Source organism: Sturnira hondurensis, unplaced genomic scaffold, assembly GCF_014824575.4.
Source record: "Sturnira hondurensis isolate 20B ecotype Veracruz unplaced genomic scaffold, ASM1482457v3 Scaffold0005309, whole genome shotgun sequence".
Lineage (NCBI taxonomy): Eukaryota > Metazoa > Chordata > Mammalia > Chiroptera > Phyllostomidae > Sturnira > Sturnira hondurensis.
The window spans coordinates 266,448-292,122 of record NW_028077940.1 but is presented as its reverse complement, the minus strand read 5'-3'; the positions used below and the strand labels follow the sequence as shown (position 1 = coordinate 292,122).

At 50.2% G+C, this 25,675-nt stretch overlaps 4 protein-coding genes and 1 non-coding gene across 9 annotated transcripts in view; 4 read left to right on the top strand and 1 right to left on the bottom strand.

Moving 5' to 3' along the window:
- LST1 (leukocyte specific transcript 1) overlaps nucleotides 1-2,016 on the top strand; it is an 18,387-nt gene extending 16,371 nt beyond the window's left edge. The window contains exon 3 of the mRNA XM_037046887.1: nucleotides 1,986-2,016. The gene's annotated coding sequence lies outside the window, so the exon portion shown is untranslated. The remainder of the gene's footprint in view (nucleotides 1-1,985) is intronic.
- Nucleotides 1-11,144, bottom strand: part of NCR3 (natural cytotoxicity triggering receptor 3) — a 24,599-nt gene extending 13,455 nt beyond the window's left edge. The window contains exon 1 of the mRNA XM_037046798.1: nucleotides 10,967-11,144. The gene's annotated coding sequence lies outside the window, so the exon portion shown is untranslated. The remainder of the gene's footprint in view (nucleotides 1-10,966) is intronic.
- Nucleotides 4,167-5,925, top strand: AIF1 (allograft inflammatory factor 1). The gene is made up of 6 exons (XM_037046800.1): nucleotides 4,167-4,274; nucleotides 4,434-4,495; nucleotides 4,580-4,646; nucleotides 5,003-5,044; nucleotides 5,222-5,384; nucleotides 5,738-5,925. The coding sequence occupies exons 1-6, from the start codon at nucleotides 4,250-4,252 to the stop codon at nucleotides 5,820-5,822; spliced, it is 444 nt and encodes a 147-aa protein (XP_036902695.1). The 5' UTR covers nucleotides 4,167-4,249; the 3' UTR covers nucleotides 5,823-5,925.
- PRRC2A (proline rich coiled-coil 2A) lies at nucleotides 10,773-25,675 on the top strand. 5 transcript variants are annotated; one of them, XM_037046789.1, is made up of 32 exons: nucleotides 10,773-10,974; nucleotides 12,772-12,946; nucleotides 13,419-13,596; nucleotides 14,134-14,233; nucleotides 14,328-14,400; nucleotides 14,734-14,877; nucleotides 15,018-15,169; nucleotides 15,362-15,441; nucleotides 15,592-15,734; nucleotides 16,025-16,115; nucleotides 16,228-16,441; nucleotides 16,831-17,287; nucleotides 17,720-17,907; nucleotides 18,000-18,020; nucleotides 18,116-18,401; nucleotides 18,753-18,960; nucleotides 19,165-21,027; nucleotides 21,341-21,606; nucleotides 21,795-21,925; nucleotides 22,145-22,274; nucleotides 22,368-22,453; nucleotides 22,654-22,887; nucleotides 23,015-23,155; nucleotides 23,275-23,346; nucleotides 23,463-23,636; nucleotides 23,846-23,928; nucleotides 24,115-24,322; nucleotides 24,401-24,496; nucleotides 24,629-24,835; nucleotides 24,945-25,039; nucleotides 25,147-25,237; nucleotides 25,311-25,675. In XM_037046789.1, the coding sequence occupies exons 2-32, from the start codon at nucleotides 12,835-12,837 to the stop codon at nucleotides 25,503-25,505; spliced, it is 6,519 nt and encodes a 2,172-aa protein (XP_036902684.1). In that variant the 5' UTR covers nucleotides 10,773-10,974; nucleotides 12,772-12,834; the 3' UTR covers nucleotides 25,506-25,675. The 5 variants fall into 5 exon arrangements, with proteins under 5 accessions (XP_036902684.1, XP_036902685.1, XP_036902687.1 ...); XM_037046791.1 differs by having other exon boundaries at nucleotides 10,774-10,974; nucleotides 25,365-25,675; XM_037046790.1 differs by lacking the exon at nucleotides 18,000-18,020.
- Nucleotides 13,134-13,264, top strand: LOC118987648 (small nucleolar RNA SNORA38). The gene has a single exon (XR_005066617.1). It is a non-coding gene; the product is annotated as a small nucleolar RNA SNORA38 (small nucleolar RNA).

The window sequence follows — 25,675 nt, the reverse complement described above, 5'->3', positions numbered from 1 at the left end:
GAAAACATCCAGAGCACACAGAGATAAGCTTTCTGGCCAGTGTACACACTTCCTGTAGGCACACTCTACAGGGCCTGATTCTAACCAGCAGTGCCCCTGGACAGCATGGCATCATGACACAGGCCGGTGGCAACACAGTGCCAGTTCCATAAGGGACTCGGATGTCACCAACCTCCAGCAGGTAATTACTTATTTATATTTAGAGGGGGGGAAAGGAGGTAGAAAGAGAGGGAGAGAAATATACTGTGCCAGAGAAACAACTACTGGTTGCCTTTCTCAGTGTCCCCAACTGGGGACATGGCTGGCAACCCAGGCGTGTGCCCTGACTGGGAATCTAATCGTCAACTTTTTAGTCCGCAGACCAGTGCTCAGTCCTTTGAGTCACACCAGGCAGGGCCCAGCAGGTAATTTTTTAAGCCAGCTCATCATTCTCTCTGTGACTGCATGGCTGGACACTAACAACCCTGGCCTCAATGACTCCTGTTTTCTGCGTCCAAGGCTCATCAGTCCCACCACCCACTGACCTGTGCTTAGGCTGTGTTAACACCTGCAGCCTGGGTTCAGCAGCCTTGTGGGCTTAGAAACCACTTTATTGCTTTAGGGAAGTGGCTCTTAAACTTGAGTGTGTATCAGAATCAGCTGAGGCACCTGTTATGAAAGCTATTGTTAGGCTCCCACCCCAGGGTTTCTGAATCAATGGGTCTGGGCTGGGGCCGAACAATGTGCATTTCTGCCATGTTTCTGTGTGATGCTGGTGGAAGAACCACTTGCTGAGAACCCCTACTTTAAAGAGAAGTTTATCTTCCCCTTTTTCAAAGTTCTCTGTGGATCCTTTGCAGTAGCTCCCATACTGCACCCTGGCAGCTCTCTGCCCAGAGGCCCCATGCCTCCTTCAGCCCTAATTGCTGTGCACCAGCCCTCTGTGTGGTCAAGAGGCCAACCCCAAGTTTAGGTGGGAGGTGTCTTTTCTCATGTCTCATCTTTACAGGCTTTCCTCATATCCATGTTTAGGCTAAGTGCAATTTTCCACCCATTTGCCCTGTTAGATACTCTTTACTTTTAATTTTTGTCCCATGGTCAGAGCAGCTGTCACATTAGCACAGGACATTTTTCTGAGCATCTGAGCTCTAATCTCATCATGGTAGTCTGCCAAGCCATCCTGGATGGAAAGACCACTCTGAGCTCTGGCTGGTGTGGCTCAGTGGATTGAGCATCGGCCTGCGAACCAGAAGATTCCAGTTTGATTCTCAATCAGGACACTTGTCTGGGTTGTGGGCCAAGTCTCCAGCTGGGGGCCTACAAGCAGCAACGAATCAATGTATCTCTCACACATTGGTATTTCTTTCCTTCTCTTTCTCCCTACCTTCCCTTCTCTCTAAAAAATAAATAAATAAACTTAAAAAAAAAGACCACTTTGAGAGGCAACCTCACTCTGAATAAAAGCCAGAGTCTTCCCAATAGTCCTACTCAGTCTGGCCTCATCTTCTGCCTCTGTTTCTCCTCACATACCTGGCTCCAGCTACACTGTTCTCCCTGCTGCTTCACAAATGCTCCAGGTACCCAAACATGTCACCTCAGGACCTTTGTACTTCCTGTTCCCTCTGCCTAAAACGATCTTCTCCCATACATCCACATGGCTTATTCCTTCACCTCCTTGAAATCTTTACTTTCTCAGTGAAGTCTCCCTGACTACCCTATTTAAGATTGCAGCTATTTAAGAATGCAGTCTAGGGGAAGGGGGGAAAGGGGAAAACGAAGTGGGTAAAGGGGATCAAATATATGGTGACAGAAGGAGACTACACTTCGGATGGTGAGCACACAATGTTGTATTACAAAGTCGTATACCTGAAACTTGTATAATGCTATTAACCAATGAACTGCAGTCCACCACAGCACTTCCTGTCCCCCTTCCTCACTTCTTCTCCATGAGCACCTACTGCCTTCAATATATTTGTTTATTTTTATTGTTTGTCTTCCCCAGTTAGACTGTCCCTGAGGACAAGAGTTTGCACTTGTTTGGTTTACTGGGCTTAAAAGCACACCTGGCATATAGTTAGTATTCAATAAATACTTGTTGAATGAATGTATGAATAAAGAAATTCATTCCCCCCGCCAGGCAGTGAGACCACTGGGACTGCAGGGTTCCAACTTTCTTTCCAAGGAGAGAAGCAACTGCAATAAGGGTAGTCAAGAAGCCAAAGTTTGCCCTGGCCAGTATGACTCAGCCAGCTGAAGCATGGTCCAGTAAACTGAAGGCGAGCGCGTTGATGCCCTGTTAGGACACATACCTAAGCTGCAGGTTCAGCTCCATTTGGGGTACATGCCAGAGGCAAACAAATTGATTTCTTTCTCTTTGACATCGATGTTTCTCTCCCTATCTCTCTCCCTTCCCCCCTCTCTCAAATCAATAAGCATGTCCTCGGATGAGGATACAAAATTAATTAATTGATTTATTAATTAATTAAAAATTAAGTCAAAGTCCCCTCCAGCATCTCCCCCCACCTGCATGGGTCAGGGAGAGCACAGTGAGAAGTGAAAACTCCCGGCTGCAGAAGGGGAGTAGGTCAAAGGGAGAGAAGGAAAAGTGCCTTGATCAATGCTGGGGCAGAGGGGATGGAGCTCTGGGCAGGGTGTTTGCACGAAAGGGTCTCTGTGATAGGGACCCACTGTCCTTACCTCCCCTAGCAGTGACCAGTCAAACAGAGCAGCCAGGGAGATAGAAGGTTTGCCTAGGGAGGGCGTTTATCAGGGCTCTGTTGAGCTCACAATGACCAGCACCCTTACCAGCCACATAAACACACACTAACCTAATGTTGACCTCATCCCCGGATTTTGTTTTTTAATCCTTACCCAATGACATTTTTTTAAAGATTTTATTTATTTACTTTTAGAGAGAGGGGACGGGAGGGAGAAAGAGAAGGGGAGAAACATCAATGCGTGAGAGATATATCCATCGGTTGCCCCCTCAAATACCCCTAACCCAACTAGCCCACAACCCAGGCGTGTGCCCTGGCTGGGAATTCCAACTGGTGACCTTTTGGTTCACAGGCCTGTGCTCAATCCATTGAACCACACCAGCCAGGGCTGCTTATTCATTTTATTATTATTTTTTTTTTGCTTATTCATTTTAGAGACACAGGAAGGGAGGGAGAAAGAGAGGGAGAGAAACACTGATATAGGAGAGATGCATTGATTAGTTGCCTCCTGCCTGTACCCCAACTGGGGTCCAAACCCACAACCCAGGCATGTGCCTAGACCCATGGAATCAAACCCATGACCTTTCGGTTTACAAGACAACACTGGCCAGGGCCACCCTGGCTCTTGTGTCCATAAATGCAGTCCTTCTCAGCACCACTTTCAGTTCCTCCAAAGAATCTACTTCAATTCTCAAATTCCTGAGCTCTGCAGATTTTGCTAAACAATTCAAAGAGAATAAGATGAGGGAGTTACATTGTACATCCTAAAGCAAATAAACTAAAATACCTTCATTAGATATTTCCCTATTTCCAAGTGCCTTTCTGAAGCTGCCGAACCAGGAATGAAGTTTCTCCCCTTTCCAGACCCTACACCCATTTGCCACCCTCCTGGACTTTTTAGATTCTTCTCCCAAGCACAGAAAAATCCGGTCAGCCCTTCCTCAGCTCCCTACCCCAAACTGTGTGCCCACACTCATGAAACCTGAGGAAATGCAAGGACTTAGTGTTACCCGAATCTCTGGACCTGTTCAAAGACCACTTGTTCCTGAGAATAAATGCCCCCAGAGTTTGTCCTTCCCCCACACCTCTAGTACCTTATCAAGAAATTTCTTTCAGGGGATGGACTCACATGAACAAGTATAAAGGACACATGGACAATAACTAAGGGTGGGAGGCGGAAATGGGAGGGAGGTGGGGAGCATGGGGTGGGGGGCGGGCAGGATTGGGAATATAAGACAGAAAGCTGTACTTGAACAAGAATTAAATAAAAAAATTATTTTAAAAAAATAAAGAAATTTCTTTCATGCACACATAGGGCTCTCCTTAAAAGGAACTTGAGAGAATGTTATTTTCTCATCTCTATCTACACTTAGCTCCCTCTTCTGCCAGTGTCAGCAGAAGCTGATGGGGAAGTGATGCCTGGAGGTAGAGGAGGAGGGAATGAGGGGAAAGGGGAAGTTTATGAGGGAGGCCTCCCAGGAGGCTGTGGGAGAGCAGAGCCAGCAGGCAGAGAAACAGCAAGCTTGAATGTCTCCACCAGCATCTGCTGAGCCATGAGCCAAACCAGGGATTTACAGGGTAGGAAAGGTGGGATAGGCAGAAGCCTCAAATGTGAGCAAGGAGCCAACAGCATGGGCCAGGGGCTAGGAGGGCAGTTAGCTGGCCAAGCGAGGCACAGCTGTGATAGCCCTGGGCTGGTCTCGGGGTGAGGATACATTAACCTTTGTACCCCCTCAGGAGGAAAAAACTTTGGGCTGCTGAAGGCCAGGCAGGAAGAGAGCCTGAATGAAATCAACAAGGTAAAAGGAAGAACTAAGGGGGCAGGGCCTGGGGGAAGAGGCCCTGGGCTGGAATGCCTACAGTGTCTCTGGCTTTTTCCACAGCAATTCCTGGATGATCCTAAGTACAGCAGTGATGAGGATCTGCCCTCCAAACTGGAAGCCTTCAAGAGTGAGGGGGAAACTGTAGGGGTGGATGGGAGGTGAGGGGGTAGGATTTCCCCAAGAACAGAGGGTGGGGAGCAGAGACACAGTCTACTTTTGTGGTGGGATGAAGGAAAGCTGCCTCTATCATTCCTCTGCTTTGCAGTTCTCTTCTCTGGCCAGCCCCTCTCAGCAGCCCCTCTAAGTTCAGGATACCTTAACTGAGCCCTTCAACTTCGAAACCTCTACTTCCTCTGCCTGCCCCACCTCCTCCTTCCACACCTCTCCCCCACCTAGCATTAGGTAGCAACCTCTTTCTCAGTTCTCAGTCTTGCCCCTGCCCTTCCAGCCAGAGCTTACCCTCTGTTTTTTCCCCTCACCCAGAGAAATACATGGAGTTTGACCTGAATGGAAACGGAGATATTGGTGAGAAAAGGGTGATTTGGGGAAGTGTGCAGACCTAGGAAGGAGAGGTCTCTGCTATGGTGTTCCATTACTGATGGTTTGGGAAAGGGCCCAGCCCCCGGGATAAGAGAAAGGGAATGGGAATGTGGAGGTATGGGGGAGACTTCCTATCTTGTCACCCCCATCCTTTCTCTCCAGATATCATGTCTCTGAAGCGAATGCTTGAGAAACTTGGGGTACCCAAGACCCATCTGGAACTAAAGAAATTAATCAAGGAGGTTTCCAGTGGCTCTGGGGAGACTTTCAACTACTCTGACTTTCTCAGGATGATGTTGGGCAAGAGATCTGCCATCCTAAAAATGTGAGGGAATTGCTGTGGGGGGGAAAGCCAGAGCAAGGGTAGGCCCTCTGCGTCCAGTTCCAACCTCTCCTATACTTACCTGTTTTGTCCCCACCCCTACCCCCATCCCCAGCCTCACCTTCTACATATTACTCAGCATCTATTTCTTCCATCCTTTGAGAAACACTTCCAAGGTCCTATCCCCATCCACAGTTTGGTCCTTAGACTTTGGTCCCTAAACTCCTACTCTTCACACCCCCTCGTCCTCCCACCCTTGAAACTCCCATCTTCTTCTGGACTTTTATAGCAACATAAGATTTATTCTCTCGAGAGGACGGTTCCCTGATCTTTGTGTCTCTTCCCATCTTGACCAGGATCCTAATGTACGAGGAGAAAGCCAGGGAGCAGGAGAAACCAACGGGTCCTCCAGCCAAGAAAGCTATCTCTGAGCTGCCCTGATTTGTGGTGGGATCGAAGGTGCTTCTAATAACCCCAAACACACACAAAACAAGACAAAATTGTGAGCCAAAGTCAAACCAAAATAAATTCTCCTCCTTCTGCAGACCGAGTCTGTTTGGTCAGTGTTTGGGGAGATATTTCCCCCTGGGTTTGGAAAGAAGTGAAGCATTTTTGAGGGAAGGGAAGATAAGTAATGTCTACTACAGGAGAAAATTTTGTACACCAAGGGGTATTCCAGATGTATAAGGTAACCTTTTTTTTTAAAATTGATGTTCCCATACAGTTGTCTCCATTTTTCCACAACTTCCCCCCACCCTACCCACCCCCATCTCCCACCCTCAATCTTACCCCACTTTGGCTTTGTCCATGGGTCCTTCATACATGTTCATTTATGACCCTTTTCCTTCTTTCCCACGTTATTCTGCCCCCCACCCTTGTATAAGGTAACCTTGACCTCAAGGAAGTTAGAGGGGATGACAAGACGTGTACCAAAAAAAAAGGAAAGAAAAAGAAAAATCATTCAGGCCCATAGTGAAGAGCAAAGATTACTTTGAACCCACATTCTCCATCACTATAAGCTTTGTGACCTTAATAAATTACTCAAGAATACAACAAAGGTTTGGAGAACAAAGACACAGCCAAAGAACAGAAAATTGAATTATATGGAAGTCTGACAACAACTAACCATTCAACCGGGATGGTAAGAGGGGCGGAGCCAGCAGCAGAGCAGGGTCGGGCAGGAAGGATCCCCAGACCTAGGTGTACAAGTGGCCCAGACCCAGTCAGGGTGTGGGGCAGACTGACCACGGTCGCACATTCACGCACAGTGAGACGGACCACGCAGGCCCCAGGGGCGAGGGCTGACGGTGGTGGCACACTTGTGTGCAGTGGGATGAAACGCGCGGGTCCTGGTGACGGTGGCAGCTGCACCTGCGGGGGCCCAGCAGGAGGCGGCAGACGGGACGCCATTGCTCCTCGTTGACCCTGCCCCCACATACAGCGTCACAACCCAGCGACTTAGTTGCCCTACTCTGGTGAACACCTAGGGCTCCAATCCTGCTACGGAACAGGCATGAACAGCCCAAAAGATGGCTCAAGAAGAACTCAAGGTCCCAGAGCCGATAACTCTAAGCAACCAAGAGATTGCCAGCCTCTCAGAAGCACAGTTCAAGACACTATTTATCAGGATGCTCACAGAACTGGTAGATTATAGTCACAAATTAGAGGAACATATGAAGGCTAAACTAATTGAAATGAAGAGAGGTGTCCAGGAAACCAATAGCGATGGGAAGGAAACTGGGACTCAAATCAATGGAGTGGACCAGAAGGAAGAACGAAACATCCAACCAGAAAAGAATAAAGAAACAAGAATTCAAAAAAAAAAAAAAACCCCGAGAAGCTTAGGAACCTCCAGGACATCTTTAAATGTTCCAACATCCGGATTATAGGGGTACCAGAAGGGGGAAAGAAACAGCCACAAGGGGAAAACGTATTTGAACAAATAATAAAGGAGAACTTCCCCAGTCTGGCAAAGGAAATAAACTTCCAGGAAATCCAGGAAGCTCAGAGAGTCCCAAAGAAGTTGGACCCAAGAAGGAACACACCAAGGCACATCATCATGACATTAGCCAAGATTAAAATGAAGGACAGAATCCTAGAAGCAGCAAGAGATAAGGGGACAGTCACCTACAAAGGAGTACTCATCAGGCTGTCAGTGGATTTCTCAAAAGAGACCTTACAGGCAAGAAGGGGCTGGAAAGAAGTATACCAAGTCATGAAATCCAAAGACCTACAGCCAAGATCACTTTATCCAGCAAAACTTTCATTTAGAATGGAAGGACAGATAAAGTGCTTCTCAGATAAGGTCAAATTCAAGGAGTTCATCCTCACCAAGCCCTTATTATATGAAATGCTAAAGGGACTTATATAAGAAAAAGAAGATGAAAAATATTAACAGTGAAAGGACAGCAAACTCACAGTTATTAACAACCACACCTAAAACAAAAGCAAACCAAGAGGACAGCTAGATCAGGAGTGGAACCATAGAAATGAAGAACACATGGAGGGTTAGCAACAGGGGAGTGGGAGGAGGAGAAGGGGGGAGAAGGTACAGAAAATAGCATAGATGGTAGGTAGAAAATAGATAGGGGGAGGGCAAGAATAGTGGGGGAAATATAGAATCTAAAGAACTTGAGACACGTGGTTATAAACTAAGGGGGGGAGAATGGTGGGGGAGGGAGTGGGCGGGTGGAGGGGAATGAAGGGGGGGGAATAGAACAACTGTAATGGTATAATCAATAAAATATATTTTTAAAAAATAAATAAATTACTCAAGGTCTCTGAGTCTTTCACTTGAAGATAAGGATAATATGATCCATCCTGTAATGTCTGACACATCATAAGCCCTCAAAAATGTTTAAAATTGAATGGATGGATTGATGGATAAATAGTCAGATGGATGGATGAAAGAACTGGTGTAACTGGAGTAAAGGACTCACAACACTATAGAGCCTGACAATTTAAGTGTTAAGTTTTCACGGTCTTTTTGGGGGTAAGCTGCAAAACAGTCTATCTAATGAAGGGGGAATGGACTTGGACTAGGAGGATACTGAGGGCAGATGTTAGGGATACAGGATCCCTGGATAGCAAAAAGGGTTAAATAGCCAACCACAGGGAAGGCAGAAGCCAAAGAGCTATTCCTGGACCTTTCCTCAAAGGAAAGTAGCAACCCCCAGTCACTGGCCACTATTTCAGATTTCATGACACCCTGGAAAGAGAATCCAATTGGCCCAGCTTGTTTCATGTATTGAGGACAAAATGGGCCACTGAGATCACCCATGTTGGCCCCTCCCAGTGGTGAAGCCAGACTGGCATTCCAAAGAATGCTGCAGTGGCTGTATAGCACTTCAGATAAGAATAAAAGCATTGAATTGAATAAAATATCTGAATATAACAAAATCAACAGTTAACCTCTATTGAGCACCTACTGTATATTGGATACCATTCCAAATGCTTTGTATTTTAATTCATTTAATCTTCACAACAACTCTGGTAACACCAAGAAGGAAAGAGAAGATCTGGGTATCTTTTTGTTAAACCTGGGTTTGTTTGTTTGTTTGTTTTTTAAATATTTTATTTATTTATTTTTAGAGAGAGGGAAAGGGAAGGAGAAACAAGGGACCTGGCCTGCAACACAGGCATGTGCCCTGACCAGGAATAGAACCATCAACCATTTGGTTCACAGACTGGTGCTCAATCCACTGAGCCACACCAGCCAGGGCAAGATAAATTGGGTTATATTTACATAATGGACTATTATTATACAACAATGAGAATGAACAAACTATAACTACATGCAACAATGCAGATGAAACTCATTAATATGTTGAACAGAATACAGACATAAAAGAGCCCTTACTTTACAATTCCACTTGTATAAAGTACAAAAACAGGTAAAACTAATGTATGTTGTTAGAAGTCAGGATAGTAGTTAGCTGTGGGGAAGGCTCAGAAGAGGCCATTTGGGCAGAGGGAAAAGGAGCAGAAGGGCCCCAAGGGGAAATATGCCTGATGTTGGTGAAGAGTAATAAAATCAGAGATATAAAAGGGGGTCAACTTATCTAGGATCTTAGAATTCACTGTAAAAACTTAGGCTTCTATTCTGAGAGAAAGAGAGGTATTGTAGGGCTTTAAGCAAAGAAGTCTTTTCAGGCCTAGTTTTGGGGGGAAAAGGCTGCAATGTAGAGAATACATTGACTGTAGAAACGGGGGTAAACTCAGGAAGACTAGTTAGGAGGTTGTTGCTGTAACCCCGGTGAGAGTTGAGGACGGTTCAGATCAAGGTGAAAAAAAATGGAAGTGAAGAGGCTGGATTATGAATATTTTCTCAAGATAGGAGATCCTGTCTGACTGACAGTAGGGAAGTGAGATAAAAGGAGTGATGAGGATTCCAAGGTTTTTTAGTTTACTGGAATTTTTAAGTTGCCTTTTGCTGAGATGGTGAAGCATGTGAATAGAGCAGGTTTTGAGGGGCTGAAGATCAAGTGCTAAGTTTTGGACATACTGAATTTGAAATGATGTATTAGATACTTAAGAGGAAATGTCAAGTACAAGTACATAGATGTGTATACAAGCCTGAAATTGGAAAGTGAGGTCTCTGCTGTATTTCACTTGGGAGTCAGCAGCACGTAAATGCTATTCCAACCATGAGACTGTAAAGAATGAAAGTTACCAACAATAACTACAAATATCTTCTTTAAAATTACAGGTTATAAAGTTAAGTGTCCGTCTTGTCATAGGTTGCCAATATTTTGATTAGGTCATTTAGCCCAACTCTGTTCAAATGGTTTATATATATTATGCAAATAAATAGAACCGCCTTAAAATCGCCCAAGCAGCGCGACGCCAATACACTCCTCCGGGCCCTTCCATTGGCCTATCTACCTTATTTGCATTACGTGATTTAATAAATGAAAGGCCCCGCCCTTCCGGTGCTTTCACCATTCGCGAAAGGACGCTTGAGTTGACTCTTCCATGGTTACATATGCTCCGCCCCCGGAAGCTAATGCCTTCCGCCCTGTCCTCTCTCCATCTCCGCCGCTGAAAGCACCACCAACACAGCATCGTTTCTTTTCATTCTCGGCGTCCTTACGTCTCTCCGCTCCCATCTTTCAACGTACGCACGACGCACGCCCCGCCTCTTTCTTCCCGCAGTGTAAATAGTGCACCCCAAATGCTGGCCCGACTGGCGCCACGTTCCCGCCCCATCTACACGTCTCAACGGCCGACACAGGAGGCCCGCCCCCTCAGCCAATCAGCATCCTAAAACCTGTAAGTCCCTCCTTTTTATGCATATCTGCTTTTTTTCTAAAAATAAGAACAGCTCTTGGAACTGAAGTGGGATAGGAGAGCGCTCCGCCCTATATGCAAATAATGAGGCGTGTCTAGACGCGGAGGGAGGCGGGAGGTGGTGGGTACTCCCGGGGGTGGTGGTTGCCCGGATGGGCCGTTAGTCGGAGCCCTGCCGCGGAGGAACGAGGGACACCGGCGCAGCTAAACCCGGCGCCATCTGCCGCCATCCGCCCCCGCCCCACCGCTATCCCACCCCGGGGAGCCCCTGGGCCCGGGCCCGGACCCCCGCACACCCGGCCAGGTGAGTCTGGATGAGCCGAGTGCTTACGCCCTTTTGCAGCTCAGAAGCGGTGGTGGCGGCGGCGGCGGCGGCGGCGGCGCGCCGGGAAAGGGGGGAGGCGGGAGAGGAGGACAAGCTGCCATTAGCCGCCGCCATTTTGTCCTCCTACCGACGGGGCCTGCCTTGCCCCTCCCCCTCCGATACCACCTACTTTGGACCAGCACCTTCAGCTCCTCTCTGAGTCTGTAGCCTGCCCCTGCCCACCCACCTTCGTGACCTAATGGGGCGACCCTGTCTCCTGGACCGGTTACTCCCCACCCTCCATGCCGCTGACATCTCACCCCTCTCTGTGGGCCACCTTTGCCGCCGCCACCGCTCCCGGGTGGGCCGCGCCCCACGGTCCTTTAGAAAGTCTCCTTCCCACTCCCATCACTCAGCCCAAGGGCCCCCTTCTTAACAATCCCCTTTTTTCGTCGAGTCACTCCCACTCTGGAACCCTGCTTTTATACGGCATATTTGCTGCCTGTGTTCCTCCATTTTCCCTCTCCTGTTTCATTTTTCCTAGTCCTTATCTCTTTACTATCCCAGTGCCCCTTTTATGGGTCTCTTGACACTATCCCCTTAACTTTGCGCTGCATCCTTTTCCTAATTTCTGCTTACGTGTGCTGTATCTCACTTACTTTTGTCTTCAGTCTTTTATTAGTCTTTTCCCGACTCTTCTATCCCCTTATCTTTCATGTATTTACTTTCAAAGATTGTCCTCCTTAAACATTTAAAAAGTAAACCCCATTCTCTCATCTAACCTGTCTTAAAGTACTCTCCAATTTTAGTTTTCATCCTGATGCTGTCTGAATTTCCCACCACCATCTTTTCTTTACACTATACCCCCTTATAAATGAATGCCTGGTCACTCCCAAAACGACTGACCATGCAGAGTTGGGCCTACTTGAGGAGAAGGGGATATTAGGAAAAGAAATGACTGCTGTTGGAATTTCTACTAAGGGTAAGAAAATGAAATTGGCTTTGACCTTGGCCTCATGGTTATAGGGTACTCTTGAAGTGGCTCCAATAATGCTTTGTTTTTCTCATATCTGCATAGCGTAAGTCAGAACTTGCCAGCATGGCACCTGCAGACAAGATTTTTTTCCCAAGAGCTGGGATGGGGGCAGGTGTAGGAAAAGATGGGGTGTTCTAAGTCCTTGGGAGTCTGTACCTTGGGAGTGTGCAGACTCCCAAGGTACAGTCCCAGTCCCATGACGAATTCTCTGACACTAACCCCTAGTCTGGCTGAGCAAGCTCATAAAAATCCTTAAACTCTCAGCATACCTTCCTGCAGACCTCCTCCAGATGGGTGTGAAGTGCTGGGAATGGAACCTGGGGCACAGTTAGTGTCTAATAGGTCGGGGATCTAAAACTGTTCCTTGCATGATAGAGCTGTATGCCTCTTTCCAGTTTCTCCAGGGTTTGGACTTACCGTGCTTTATTGTGAATCTCTGAAGTGATTTTGAAGAGATGATTAGTTGTGGGGATAATGAAGAGGTTACTACCCTTTATTGATTGGTACAGAGGGGAGAGTATTTATAGTGTTAGGAGGATGCTAGATTTTTTTATGGATTTCCTTGCCAAGAGATGTTTGGGCTCTGAGAGCTGAGTAGATCATGGTTGCTTACAGGGACTGGGGAGTTTTGAATAGGCTTGAGGAAAAGATACCAGAGGGCCACATAATCGGGCTCCTAATGAAAATGAAAAGGATCGTCAAGCTTCTGTTGGAGTGTGTAAAGGGAGCAGAAACTGAAACACTTGGTGTTTGGCCCACAGGCTCCGGCACGTTTTGGGGGAGGTGCCTGCAGGACCCAACATACTCAATGAGCTTCCAGCGCAATGTCCGATCGCTCGGGGCCGACTGCCAAGGCGAAGGATGGAAAGAAGTATTCCTCGCTCAACCTGTTTGATACGTATAAGGGCAAATCCTTAGAGATCCAGAAACCCGCCGGTGAGGGTCCTATAAAGATGCTCCTAATTATTGGACGCTGAGCATGAATGGGGCCTATGTTTTAGAGCTCTTTGAAGGGAAATGGCTACAATACAGTTTACCAAAAAAGAAAAAAGTAACACTAGAGGCTCCCCAACTTTATCTTGGGTCCTGTAGGGGACATTGGGCTTTGGGTAAACACCAATTACTCTTCTTCAAAGGTGTGTTTGTGGTTCCCTGTCTTTGGATACATGAGAATTGGAGGTAAAGAAATGTGGACTTGGAGAAGTTTGGAGCCAGCTTGCTCCCTGCAAGCTCAAGATCAACCATTTCACATAGAAGCCTTGGATGTAATGCTTCTCAGCCTTCCCAATAGGATTTCAGAGATTGATAAGGGCAGAGGAAGGGATATTTCTAAGAGAAGTTGGGCAGTAAGACACTGAGGATCTCCAGTGTGAGGCATTTTTTTACCCTCTCTCTACCTTTTCTCCAGTTGCCCCTCGCCATGGCCTGCAGAGTCTTGGGAAAGTTGCTATTGCCCGGCGTATGCCACCCCCAGCCAACCTTCCAAGCCTGAAAGCTGAGAACAAAGGCAATGACCCCAACGTCTCACTAGTGCCAAAAGACGGAACAGGATGGGCAAGCAAACAGGAGCAGTCCGACCCCAAGAGGTAGAAAGAGGCTTGGGGGACCTGGAGTGATGAATATTTTTACTTTGAACTTCAGAACTTGGTCTAGCCCAGCCAGCCACATAGCCAAAGTCAGAGGGAAGCCCCTCTCCTGCCTATTCCAGATTCCTGTTAGATGACTAAGGAATGGCACCTTTAGGTTCTTGTGCGACTGAAGCATCATGAAGAAACATGACAGCCTATGCAGGGTGACATGGTTATGGTATCTTTTTTTTTTAATTACTATTTTTAGAAAGGGGGAGAGAAACATCAATGTGTGGTTGCCTCTCATGCTTCCCCTATGGGGGACCTGGACTACAACCCAGGCATGTGCCCTGACTCGGACTTGAACCAGCGACCCATTGGTTTACAGCTCATCCTCAATCCACTGAGCTATATTAGCCATGGCTATGGTATCTTGTCCTAACATTTGTAACTAGTAGTAAATAGTCCTGAGTTCAATTCCTATCTTCCTCCAGTGGAGAAGTAGGGGAGGTATTTCAGGCTCTGGATAACCTTCCCAACTTTCTATACCCCCAGTTCCGATGCCTCAACTGCTCAGCCGCTGGAATTGCAGCCACTGCCGGCTTCACAGACGCCTGCCTCGAACCAGCCGAAACGTCCCCCAGCAGCCCCCGAGGTATCTGAAGAACTAGATGTTATTGAAGAGATGGGGACACGGATGGCTTATAGCTCCCCACCTATATCACCATTTGTTGTATCTGCTTCTCCAGAACACTCCTTCGGTTCCAAGCGGGGTAAAGTCCTGGGCACAAACCAGCGCCACCCATGGAGCACATGGAGATGGTGAGAGCAGGGCTATTTGGGGAGGTCACTCTGGGCACCATGGTAGGCAGGAGCCCTGCATTGTGCCTTCTGTGAAGTGTCAGTCCGCTTTGGCTAAATTTTGGGGTCCTTATTTAGTTTCATGGGGCACTTGAGCAAGTTTGTCTCAGTTTTATGTGAGGGTGAGGAGGGTGTCCCAGACTGCGTTTCTTGGGGAATGAGCACCTAATGAGAAGGGGGTTTGTTTGAAGGCAGGAACCTGATGATCTGGTACCCGTCAGAACCTTCCTGGTTCATGGCGCATCCTTAGTACAATGTGCTTCTCACTCCTGTTCTGTTCCCCAACCCCAACAGGTGGAAAGGCATCAAGCCTACTGTCACGATTCTCTCGAGAGGAATTTCCGACCCTGCAGGCGGCTGGCGACCAGGACAAGGCTGCCAAGGAAAGGGAGTCTGCCGAACAGTCGTCTGGGCCCGGACCAAGCCTCCGCCCCCAAAGTGAGTGGCTACCATTTGGGAAGGAGGCTGTTGGTGTGTGAGGGGTTATCTACTGGCTGGGACATTACCTTATTCTGTCTCAGAGCTAAGTGCTTCCCATCATTGTCAGCTATTAGCTCTGTACCTTTCCCAAAACACAGATTCTACAACTTGGAGGGACGGAGGTGGGCGTGGCCCTGATGAACTGGAGGGCCCAGACTCCAAACATCATCATGGCCACGATCCCCGGGGAGGACTGCAGCCTTCTGGCCCACCCCAGTTCCCTCCTTACCGAGGAATGATGCCGCCCTTCGTGAGTCTGGATATCTTATTTTGGAGTGGTTGTACTGGAAGCTAGAGAATTAGAAATTAGGACTTAATCTTTAGAAGGGACAGCTGGAAAGCAAGGACCTAGGACATAAAGAGCAGGGAGAACAATAGGGTTAGGGAGCTGGCAGGCTCTTTGACCATCCTTCTGAGCAGCTGATGTTGGGCCCTTTTGCAGATGTATCCCCCATATCTACCGTTCCCTCCACCCTATGGACCCCAGGGACCTTACCGATACCCCACTCCTGATGGGCCCAGGTGAGTAATGCTGGGTCTAGGTTTATGCTTGGGGAAGGAGGAAGCCTACTGGTGGAGGGATAGTATTCTAGCCAGGACGCTCAGTGTTGTTTGTGATTATGCACCACACCATTTTTTCACCTTCTCTCACATTTGCTTTTTTATACACAGCCGTTTTCCCCGTGTGGTAGGCCCCCGGGGCTCAGGGCCACCAATGCGCCTTATAGAGCCTGTGGGTCGGCCTTCCATTCTTAAAGAGGATAATCTGAAAGAGTTTGACCAGTTGGATCAGGAGAATGATGATGGTTGGGCAGGTAAGTGAATATTAAGGATGAAGCATTTTGGTCTTAAAAAGAAAAGTCTGGTAAGGAAAAAAATGGGGTGTTGTATGGGAGAAATGCAGATGCATGGAGGTAAGTCCATTCCTGGTAATGAATGAGAGGACTGAGAATGGTAAGACTCTAGTGGATCCAGACTTCAGAGGATGGGGTTGGCGTTGGTGGTGCATTTCATTGCATAGTTCCAGGTTACTTCTTGTATTCTAAAAGGTACCTGAGATTTGAAAGCGGAATGATTAGTTACTACCCTTCGCATTTCCCCTTAGGGGCCCATGAGGAGGTTGACTACACTGAAAAGCTCAAGTTCAGTGATGAGGAAGATGGGCGAGACTCCGAAGAGGAGGGAGCTGAGGGCCAGTGAGTTAAGGCCCTCTGGGGAGAGGAGAGGGTCTCAGTTTCTGACACAGCGGTATACTCCTAAGGAGCTGGGTTACAGCTGATTTTAACTCCACTGTTGGTCTGCTCACAGCAAGGAGTCCCAGCCAACTGCTGGTGAGGAACAGCCCGCTGAAGCAGATGGCAAAAAGGGCACCTACGCCAGTGAACCTCCCCCTCCCAAGACGGCCTGGGTAGAGACCTCCCAGCCTCCAGAGACAGAGTCTGGGCCTCCTGCCCCAAAGCCTCCCCCACTCCCACCTCACCGGGGCCCCACTGGGAACTGGGGGCCTCCTGGGGACCACCCAGTGAGTATCTACAATGAGGGGTTGAGGGGGACAGTGTGGCTAATAGGGTCACCTGTGTGATTGGAGGAAGCTAGAGGGAGGGTCAAAAATGGGCTGCAGGAAGTTAGAGCTTTAGAAGAATCTGACATGGTTTGGAACATCCTTGTTCTTAGGGGAGTCTGGATGAAATTAATATGCTAGAGAGTAAGAACAAGATGGCCTGGGTGTTTGGATCTCTGACAGAAAAGAAATGAAAAGACTAGGATAATGAGTTTGTCCCTGTTCAGAGAGATCGTCAATCCAAGGCCTGGTCCTTGCACCCACAGGTAGAGACAGTTGATCATTTTGTGAAAGAGATAAGAAACATAATGACTCACATCTCTGGCCCCGCTGGGTCTACCCATTGACAGGATCGTGCGGGCCCGCCCTGCAAGCCCCCAGCACCTGAAGATGAGGATGAGGCATGGCGGCAGCGGAGAAAGCAGTCTTCATCTGAGATCTCCCTAGCTGTGGAGCGGGCCCGGCGACGACGAGAAGAGGAGGAGCGCCGCATGCAGGAGGAGCGTCGGGCAGCTTGTGCAGAGAAGCTTAAGCGTCTCGATGAGAAATTTGGGGCACCTGACAAGCGGCTCAAAGCAGAGCCTGCTGCCCTTCCTGCCCCAGTGCCTGCTGTACCCAAAGAACTCCCCACACCTCTAGCTCCTTCGCCAGCACCAGCCCCAATACCAGAAAAAGAACCGGAAGAGTCAGCACAGGCTCTTCCTGCCCAGTCCACCCCCACTCCAGGTGTAGTTCCGTCCCCTGTCCTGGTGAGTGGTGGTGGCAGTACCAGTAACACCAGCAGTGGCAGCTTCGAAACCAGCCCAGGTATGGAGCCAGGAATAGGTGCTACCAAGTAGCAGATTTCTCTGCTTAGGTGAAGGCTGTGTGTAGGAAGGATAGGAAGTGAAATAGAAGGCAGTTGTTTGGACTTGTTGGACTGTCAGTGTGAGGTGGAGGCGGTTTTGCTACCTGAATTTCTTGATAAGTTGTGACCTAAAAGCACTTCCCATAGCCTTGTGTGGAGCAAGACTCCAGTTTTGCTTTGTTGGTTTCATGGGGAGTATTCTACCACCATTGGCTGTTACAAGGCTGTGAAGTGTTTCCTGTGTTCTAAGTGGGAAAGACTTAGCTTAGAAAAGCTAAGAAGAGAACTAGAGAAGAGAGAGGGAACTAGAGAAGAGAGCTGAAGTTGTGAAGGTATTCGTGGAATGTCGGGTGGGCCGGGCTGCTCTGACTGTTGTCTTTTCATCAATGCAGTGGAACCCCAACTGCCCTCAAAAGAGGGTCCTGAACCACCAGAAGAGGTTCCTTCTCCTGCCATACCCCCAGCCCCAAAGGTGGAAGCCAAGGGTGATGGGGCTGGCCCCACCCGGCAGGCCTCCAGCCAGGGCTTGGGCTACCCAAAATATCAAAAGTTGTTGCCCCCTCGTTTCCAGCGGCAGCAGGTGAGATCAGATTATTTCTCTTATGGGCTGCTTCTCTCCCTAGCTCCATTGTTTACATTATCCATTTGTTCCCTTCTGTGTCTTTCTACCAGTTCTGTCTCCATCTGGTGCAGGTACATATCCCTTTTGTGTATTGACTTGTTTTTATGCCATTCCCTTTTTCTGTGGCAGGGTGGGGAACCTTGATGCCTCTTTTGTCTCTCTGCAGGAGCAGCTCTTAAAGCAGCAACAGCAGTGGCAACAGCATCAGCAGGGTTCCACCCCACCTGCACCAGTGCCCCCATCACCACCACAGCCTGTAACCATCGGGGCCGTGCCAGCTCCACAGGCACCACCCCCCAAGGCCCTATATCCAGGTGCTCTGGGCCGGCCCCCACCCATGCCCCCAATGAATTTTGATCCCCGTTGGATGATGATTCCTCCTTATGTGGACCCCCGGCTCCTCCAGGGCCGGCCTCCTCTGGACTTCTACCCTCCTGGTGTCCATCCCTCTGGTAAGGGAGCTCTAGTCCTGGGATGTGGGTACCCAAAACTTGCTGTGGGACAAAGGGGGTGGGGCGTGTGCTTATTAGCACTACTGAGGTGGCTCTTTGTAATAAGGATGGACTTGGGGAATAACGGAACTAATTATTTCTTGGCCAGAATTTACTTGAAGGGATTGATTGATTAATTTACAGGGAAGCTGAGTAAATGACCCTGTTTCAGAAGAGTAGGCCAGGCCCAGACTTAGAATAAGAAGTAGAGGAGCTGATGTTGTGAACATGACTGACTGGGAGGATTAGACTGAGGAGATACTTTTTGGACTGGAGAGCTTGTCACATGAGAAAGGGCTGTTGTTTCCTCAGGCCTGGTTCCCCGGGAGCGCTCAGACAGTGGAGGCTCAAGCTCCGAGCCATTCGAGTGCCATGCAGCCCCCCACTTAAGGGATCGGGGCACCCCACCAGTGGATCCAAAGTTGGCCTGGGTAGATGTCTTCACCACCCCATCAACTGACCCTCGGCCACTTACTTCACCACTGCGACAGGCTGCTGATGAGGATGATAAGGGGATAAGGTGAGTGAGCAGTAGGAGAGAAATGAGTGAGTTCTAGTGAAAGGACCTAGGCTAGGAGAAAGGGGACTGGATTATTGGTGAGGTCATGGGGATGACCACAGAAGGAGTGCCTAGGTCATAATAAAGTGTTCTCTTTCCCCACCTAGTTCCAGTTTTTCTCGTCCTGAGATACTTATTTCTGTTCTTTTCTGTCTCCCTCTTCAGGAGCGAGACTCCTCCAGCACCTCCCCCGCCACCCTATCTGGCCAGTTACCCCGGCTTCCCTGAGAATGGAACCCCTGGGCCCCCACTCTCTCGTTTCGCTCTGGAGGAGCCAACTCCCCCGGGGCCCCGTCCACTCCCCTGGCCCCCAGGCAGTGACGAGGCAGCCAAGATGCAAGCTTCACCGCCCAAGAAAGAGATGCCTAACGAGGACACTCCACAGCTAACGGGGCCAGAACTTGCCCGAAAGCCTACCCGTGGAGCAGGAGGCCAAGGTCCCCCACCTCCCCGCAGAGAGAGCCGCACTGAGACCCGCTGGGGCCCTCGCCCAGGCAGCAGCCGTCGTGGAATCCCTCCAGAGGAGCCAGGGGCACCTCCACGGCGGGCTGGGCCTATAAAGAAACCCCCACCACCTGCAAAAGTTGAAGAGCTGCCTCCCAAGCCCCTTGAACAGGGGGATGAAACCCTTAAGGTCCCAAAGTCAGATCCACTCAAGACTGCAAAAGGGAAGATTGGAGGCGGGGGCACCAAGGAGACTCCACCAAGTGGGAGTCTTTCCCCTGCCCCAAGGCTTCGGAGGGACTATTCCTATGAAAGAGTGGGTCCTACCTCTTGCCGGGGTCGGGGCCGAGGCGAGTATTTTGCCAGAGGGAGAGGTTTTCGGGGAACCTATGGGGGTCGAGGGCGGGGAATGCGAAGCCGAGAGTTCCGCAGTTACCGCGAGTTCCGTGGAGACGATGGGCGTGCAGGTGGGGCAGAGGCACCAAACCATGCCCCTGCTCCCCGAGGTCGCACTGCCAGTGAGACTCGAAGTGAGGGTTCTGAGTATGAAGAAATCCCCAAGCGCCGCCGGCAAAGGGGCTCAGAAACAGGCAGTGAGACCCATGAAAGTGACCTGGCCCCTTCAGATAAGGAGGTTCCCTCACTTAAGGAAGGAGTGCTCACCCAGGTCCCTCTTGCTCCCCCTCCATCATCAGGAGCTCCTCCTTCACCAGCCCCAGCTCGTTTTTCTACTGCCCGAGGTGGGCGAGTCTTTACTCCCAGAGGAGTACCTTCACGCCGTGGCCGAGGGGGAGGACGGCCCCCTCCACCGATTTGCCCAGGCTGGAGCCCTCCAGCCAAGTCTCTGGCCCCCAAGAAGCCTCCAGCAGGTCCTTTGCCAAGTAAGGAACCTCTGAAAGAGAAGCTAATCTCAGGGCCTCTGTCCCCCATGGCCCACAGAGGCAGCAGTGCAGGCAGTAACCTGGGCATGGGTGTGGAAGATGGGGAGCGGCCCCGAAGGAGGCGACATGGGAGGGCTCAGCAGCAGGACAAACCACCTCGTTTTCGGAGGCTGAAACAGGAACGGGAGAATGCTGCCCGAGGGGCCGAGAACAAGCTCTCTTCCCCAGCCCTTCCAGCCTCTACCCCTGGACCAGAGGGAATCCTCACAACAGTAGCAGTGCCCCCACTGCCTCGCCAGGCAGCTGCTAAATCTCCTGACCTATCAAACCAGAACTCGGATCAGGCGAATGAGGAGTGGGAGACTGCATCTGAAAGTAGTGACTTTGCCAGTGAACGAAGGGGGGACAAGGAGGCTCCTCCACCAGTACTGCTGACCCCCAAAGTTGTGGGAACTCCTGGGGGTGGGGGCAGTGGAGCTGGACCAGGCATTTCAACCATGTCTTGTGGAGACCTCAGTCAGAGAGCAAAGGATCTAAGTAAGCGGAGCTTCTCAAGTCAGCGGCCAGGCATGGAAAGGCAGAACCGTCGCCCAGGCCCCAGCAGCAAAACTGGCAGCGGTGCAGGAGGTGGTGGGGGTCCTGGAGGGAGGACCGGCCCAGGGCGAGGGGACAAGAGGAGCTGGCCCTCTCCCAAGAATCGAAGGTGGGTAGGGACAAGCTAAATTTGTTCTTAGGAGATTGGGGGGAGGGGAGTTAGAAACTAAGTCTGGGTGTGGTAGAGTTGGGAGACCTGAAGGTCATAAAAGCACTAGGGTATCCATGTTTGGGTGAAGGGGTCAACAAGCGGTTGATAGTGACACCCACCTAGTCCCTGCTCTCCACTCAATACACCCATACACAGAATTTCTTAAGAGATATTTGGAAACCCCTGGATTTATATAGGGAAGAGGAGAAACACGTTTTTGTAGGGGAAGTAACAATTTTGGGAATAACTGGAGTTGATCTTTTCTCTTTAGCCGCCCTCCAGAGGAGCGAGCCCCAGGGCTTCCTCTGCCTCCCCCTCCCCCCAGCAGTTCAGCTGTCTTCCGCCTGGACCAAGTGATCCACAGCAACCCTGCTGGCATCCAACAGGCTCTGGCCCAGCTCAGCAGCCGCCAGGGGAGTGCAGCTGCACCAGCAGGGCACCCAAGGCCCAAGCCTGGGGCTCCCCAAGGCCCCTCTTCTCGATCCCCATCTTGTTATGATTCTCAGAGAGCTAACAATGGTGTTGGTGTTAATTTGGGTAAGCTGGAGGGGCTGAGTGTGGGACTATGTCTCCAGAGGTCAGGTGTTGAAGGGGGAAGGAAGAGAGGCTGGCTTGGAGACCCTGTTGCAAGGTGTCGGGTTGGAGGGATTGGGATGTGCGGGAGGAGGAAATGCTGGAGTCGAAGAGAGCAAAGCTGATGCTGACAGATTTTCCGTTTTCCCCAGACCTCCACTTCGAGGAGTCAGGGCCGATGGTGAGGGGGGTGGGTGGGACTCCCCAGGATTCTGCTGGGGTTAACCCCTTCCCCCCCAAACGGCGGGAACGGCCTCCCAGAAAACCGGAGCTGCTGCAGGAGGTGAGGGATGGGGCTTCAGATTGTGTTTCACTGCTCTTTTGAAGTGTCTCATTTTTTTCCCTCTCCTATTCATACTGCTATTCTTGCCTCAAATTCTCAGTGTTGGTAACTGCATGCTTACAAGTTCCTCTTTGCCAAACATCTTGTTCTGTCCCATTTCTTAACATTCCCCAGGGCCCAGCTCATTCATGTTTAGCCTCTGGCCTTTCTCACCTTTAGGAATCTTTGCCACCTTCTCATAGTTCTGGGTTCTTGGGCCCAAAATCCAAGGGCCCAGGCCCTCAGGGAGAGTCCAGAGATGCAGGAACAGAGGCCCTGACCCCTCACATCTGGAATCGTTTACCTACTGGTGAGTAAAGCTGAGCAGAAGGAAGGACCATTGAGAGCCAGAAGGGCCTCATAACTGTCCTCACATCCTCTGCTCTGTCGGTGCTCTTCCCAGCCACTAGTCGAAAGAGTTTCCGACCTGGCCCCATGGAGCCCTGGATGGAACCCCTGAGTCCTTTTGAGGATGTGGCTGGCACAGAGGTGAATGAGGATAGGAGGGAGTAAGTGAACTGGGATTATATCAAGCACTGGCCATACTTCCCTGCCTGTTCTGGATTGGGTCTGGGGATGTTTCCTTTACATAGTTGGCTCTTTTCTTTAGTTTGTCCATTTGTGTACGTCATTCAGTTATTAGAGTGCTTTCTACCCCACTTAACTAACTCCTTTTCTGCTCCTCTCAGATGAGTCAGTCTGACAGTGGGGTGGACCTCAGCGGGGATTCTCAGGTATCATCAGGTCCCTGCAGCCAGAGAAGTTCCCCTGATGGAGGACTCAAGGGGGCAGCAGAGGGGCCTCCCAAGCGGCCTGGAGGCCCCTCACCCCTGAATGCTGTTCCTGGTGAGGGTCCACCTGGCTCTGAATCCTCTGAACCTCCTAGGAGACGGCCACTTGCTCCCCCTAATGGAGACAGAAAGGTAAAAGGAATGTTTCTGGGACTCCGGCTGTAGCCCTTTGTTCCCCCCTTCTGTACATCCAGGCTATTCCTTTATTTGGGCTTCTGTTCCTTCCCCCAACTCAACTCTACTGTGTTCCCCAACCCAGGAGCTGCCCCAGGAGCAGCCTCTGTCCCCTGGTCCCATTGGCACAGAACGATTGCAGCGTACAGACCGAGGTCCAGAACCTGGTTCCCTGCGGCCGTCCCATCGATCCGGCCCCCCAGTCCAGTTTGGCACTAGTGATAAGGTTTGCGTGGGCTCTGTCTGGGCATATTGGGTTGGGCGGAGGGAAGGGAAGGACTGAAGATGGTACATGGAGGATACATTTCAATCATGGGACAATGTTCCCCTACCTCACGATCGTAGGACTCAGACTTCCACCTAGCAGTAGGAGACAATTTAAAAGCAGAGAAGGAGCTAACGGCATCAGTCAGTGAGGTATGTGGGAGAGTGAGAGTTTGGTCTTCTCTCACAAAGGTCTCCTTTGTGGAGAAGATGACTGGGAGTGACTTGGGCATCCAGAGAGCTCTCTTGACAAGTCTTCTCCTTCCAAGGCCATTCCCATATCCCGAGACTGGGAGCTGCTCCCTAGTGCTTCTGCCTCCACTGAGCCACAACCACAATTCAAGAACCTAGGTTCTGGGCACTGTGGCCCAGAGCTCAGCTCCTCAAGCCAGCGCTTGTACCCTGAGATCTTCTATGGCAGCCCTGGGCCTCCCAGTAATCAGGTTGGTCCCACTTCTTGTCTCATGACCTCTTTCTGCCTGCTATCCCTTAAAATACAATAAAGTTTTTCCAGTTTGTATAGTTTTAAATCCTTTTTTCTTTTTTTTTTTTTTCATTTCATTTTTCTCCTTGTTATTACTGTAGATGATGGGGTGGGTGCGCTTTTATTGGTCAGAAAAACTGGAGCTAGTCCAGTTTCGCTCTTCCGTAGGTCTCAGGCGGAGCCGTAGACTCTCAGTTACATGCCAACAGTGGAGGCTTCCGCCCTGGGACACCTTCAGTGCACCCTTACAGGTAAGACTAAGATGCCTGTAGATATCAAAAGGAAATGGAGCCCTGTTTCAGGGGAGTGGGAAGGGGAAGACATTTCTAGGTACCAAAGGCTAATAATAGTGGACTTAAGGCAGTGCTCAGGCCAAAGGAATAAATGACACTGACTCCTTCGTGCCTTTCCTCCACCTTGCCCCAATTTCTTTCCAGGTCACAGCCCCTGTACCTCCCTCCGGGCCCAGCACCCCCGTCAGCACTGCTCTCTGGGGTAGCTGTCAAGGGCCAGTTCCTGGATTTCTCAGCACTGCAGGCAACAGAGCTAGGGAAGTTGCCAGCTGGAGTTCTCTACCCTCCACCTTCCTTCCTTTACTCTCCAGCCTTCTGCCCCAGTCCTCTGTCTGACCAACCCTTGCTTCAGGTAAGAGGCTTAGGGAGATAGGGGTGGAGGAGAATGCTTTGGGGGGAATTGACATAAATTCTCCCCATTCCCCAACAGGTGCGCCAGGATCTGCCATCCCCGTCAGATTTTTATTCACCTCTGCAACCTGGTGGCCAAAGTGGCTTCCTCCCCCCTGGGGCCCCTGCCCAGCAGGTGCTTTTTATCTTTCCACTTTCACTTCAGTCTCTTTGTCTGTCCAAGCTCTGGCTTTTTAGATTTGGCTCTGTCTCTGGTTTTCTGACGTTTCTTCCTACCCTCAACACAGACCCACATTTCTTGTTACAGATGCTTCTGCCTGTGGTGGACTCCCAGCTGCCTGTGGTGAACTTTGGCACCCTGCCACCAGCACCACCTCCTGCCCCACCCCCTCTTTCTCTGTTACCTGTGGGCCCTGCTCTGCAGCCCCCCAGTTTGGCTGTGCGACCCCCACCTGCTCCTCGGGTGCTGCCTTCACCTGCCAGGCCCTTCCCCCCTAGCTTGGGGCGAGCAGAGGTAAGGTACAGGAACTGTGCTAGTCAACTCCAAGCGTTAGGGGTAGAGGTTCATTATCTCAAGATGAATGAGTTGAGAGGTAGGAGGCTCAAGAGTTTTTTCCCTTCAGTTGCACCCAGTAGAATTAAAGCCGTTCCAGGATTATCGAAAACTGAGCAGCAACCTTGGAGGATCCGGGTCATCACGTACTTCTCCAGCTGGAAGGCAAGAGAAGGGACTGGGGATGTAGACTGTTCAGCCCCAAGGCCTTTCTTTCTTTGGGCATGAGGGGGCAGATCTTCAGCTCTCCTTAAACATTCTTCCTCCATTAGGTCTTTCTCTGGTCTCAGTTCCCGTGTGAAAGGTCCACCTTCCACCTACAGCGGAGTCTTCCGTACTCAGCACATTGACCTTTACCAGCAGGTAAGGGAGAAACTCCCTTGTATCCAAATCTGAATTCTAGAGTTACCACCCGAGTTCTGTTCTCTCATTCCAGACCTCCCAGTATGAACATAGCCTGCTTGCTTTTCTACATGTACCTACCCCCCAGGCCTCCCCACCTGATGCCCTACGCTGGATACCGAAGCCTTGGGAGCGGACAGGCCCACCTTCCCGAGAAGGGTCTTCCCAACGCACAGAAGAGCCTGGGTCCCGAGGGGACAAGGAGCCTAGGCTGCCCTCACCCCACTGAGGGAATTCCCCTTGCCCCCTACCCCCTGGGCCTTGTATATAGATTATAAATATATAAGGGGGAAATGGGTGGGTGGGGAGGGGTTGTGGGGCTGGGGCCTCACTTGCCCTCCTCCCAGCTCCCCTGGACCCCTATCCCTGGGGCCGTTTGTTTAAAAAATAGTAATAAAA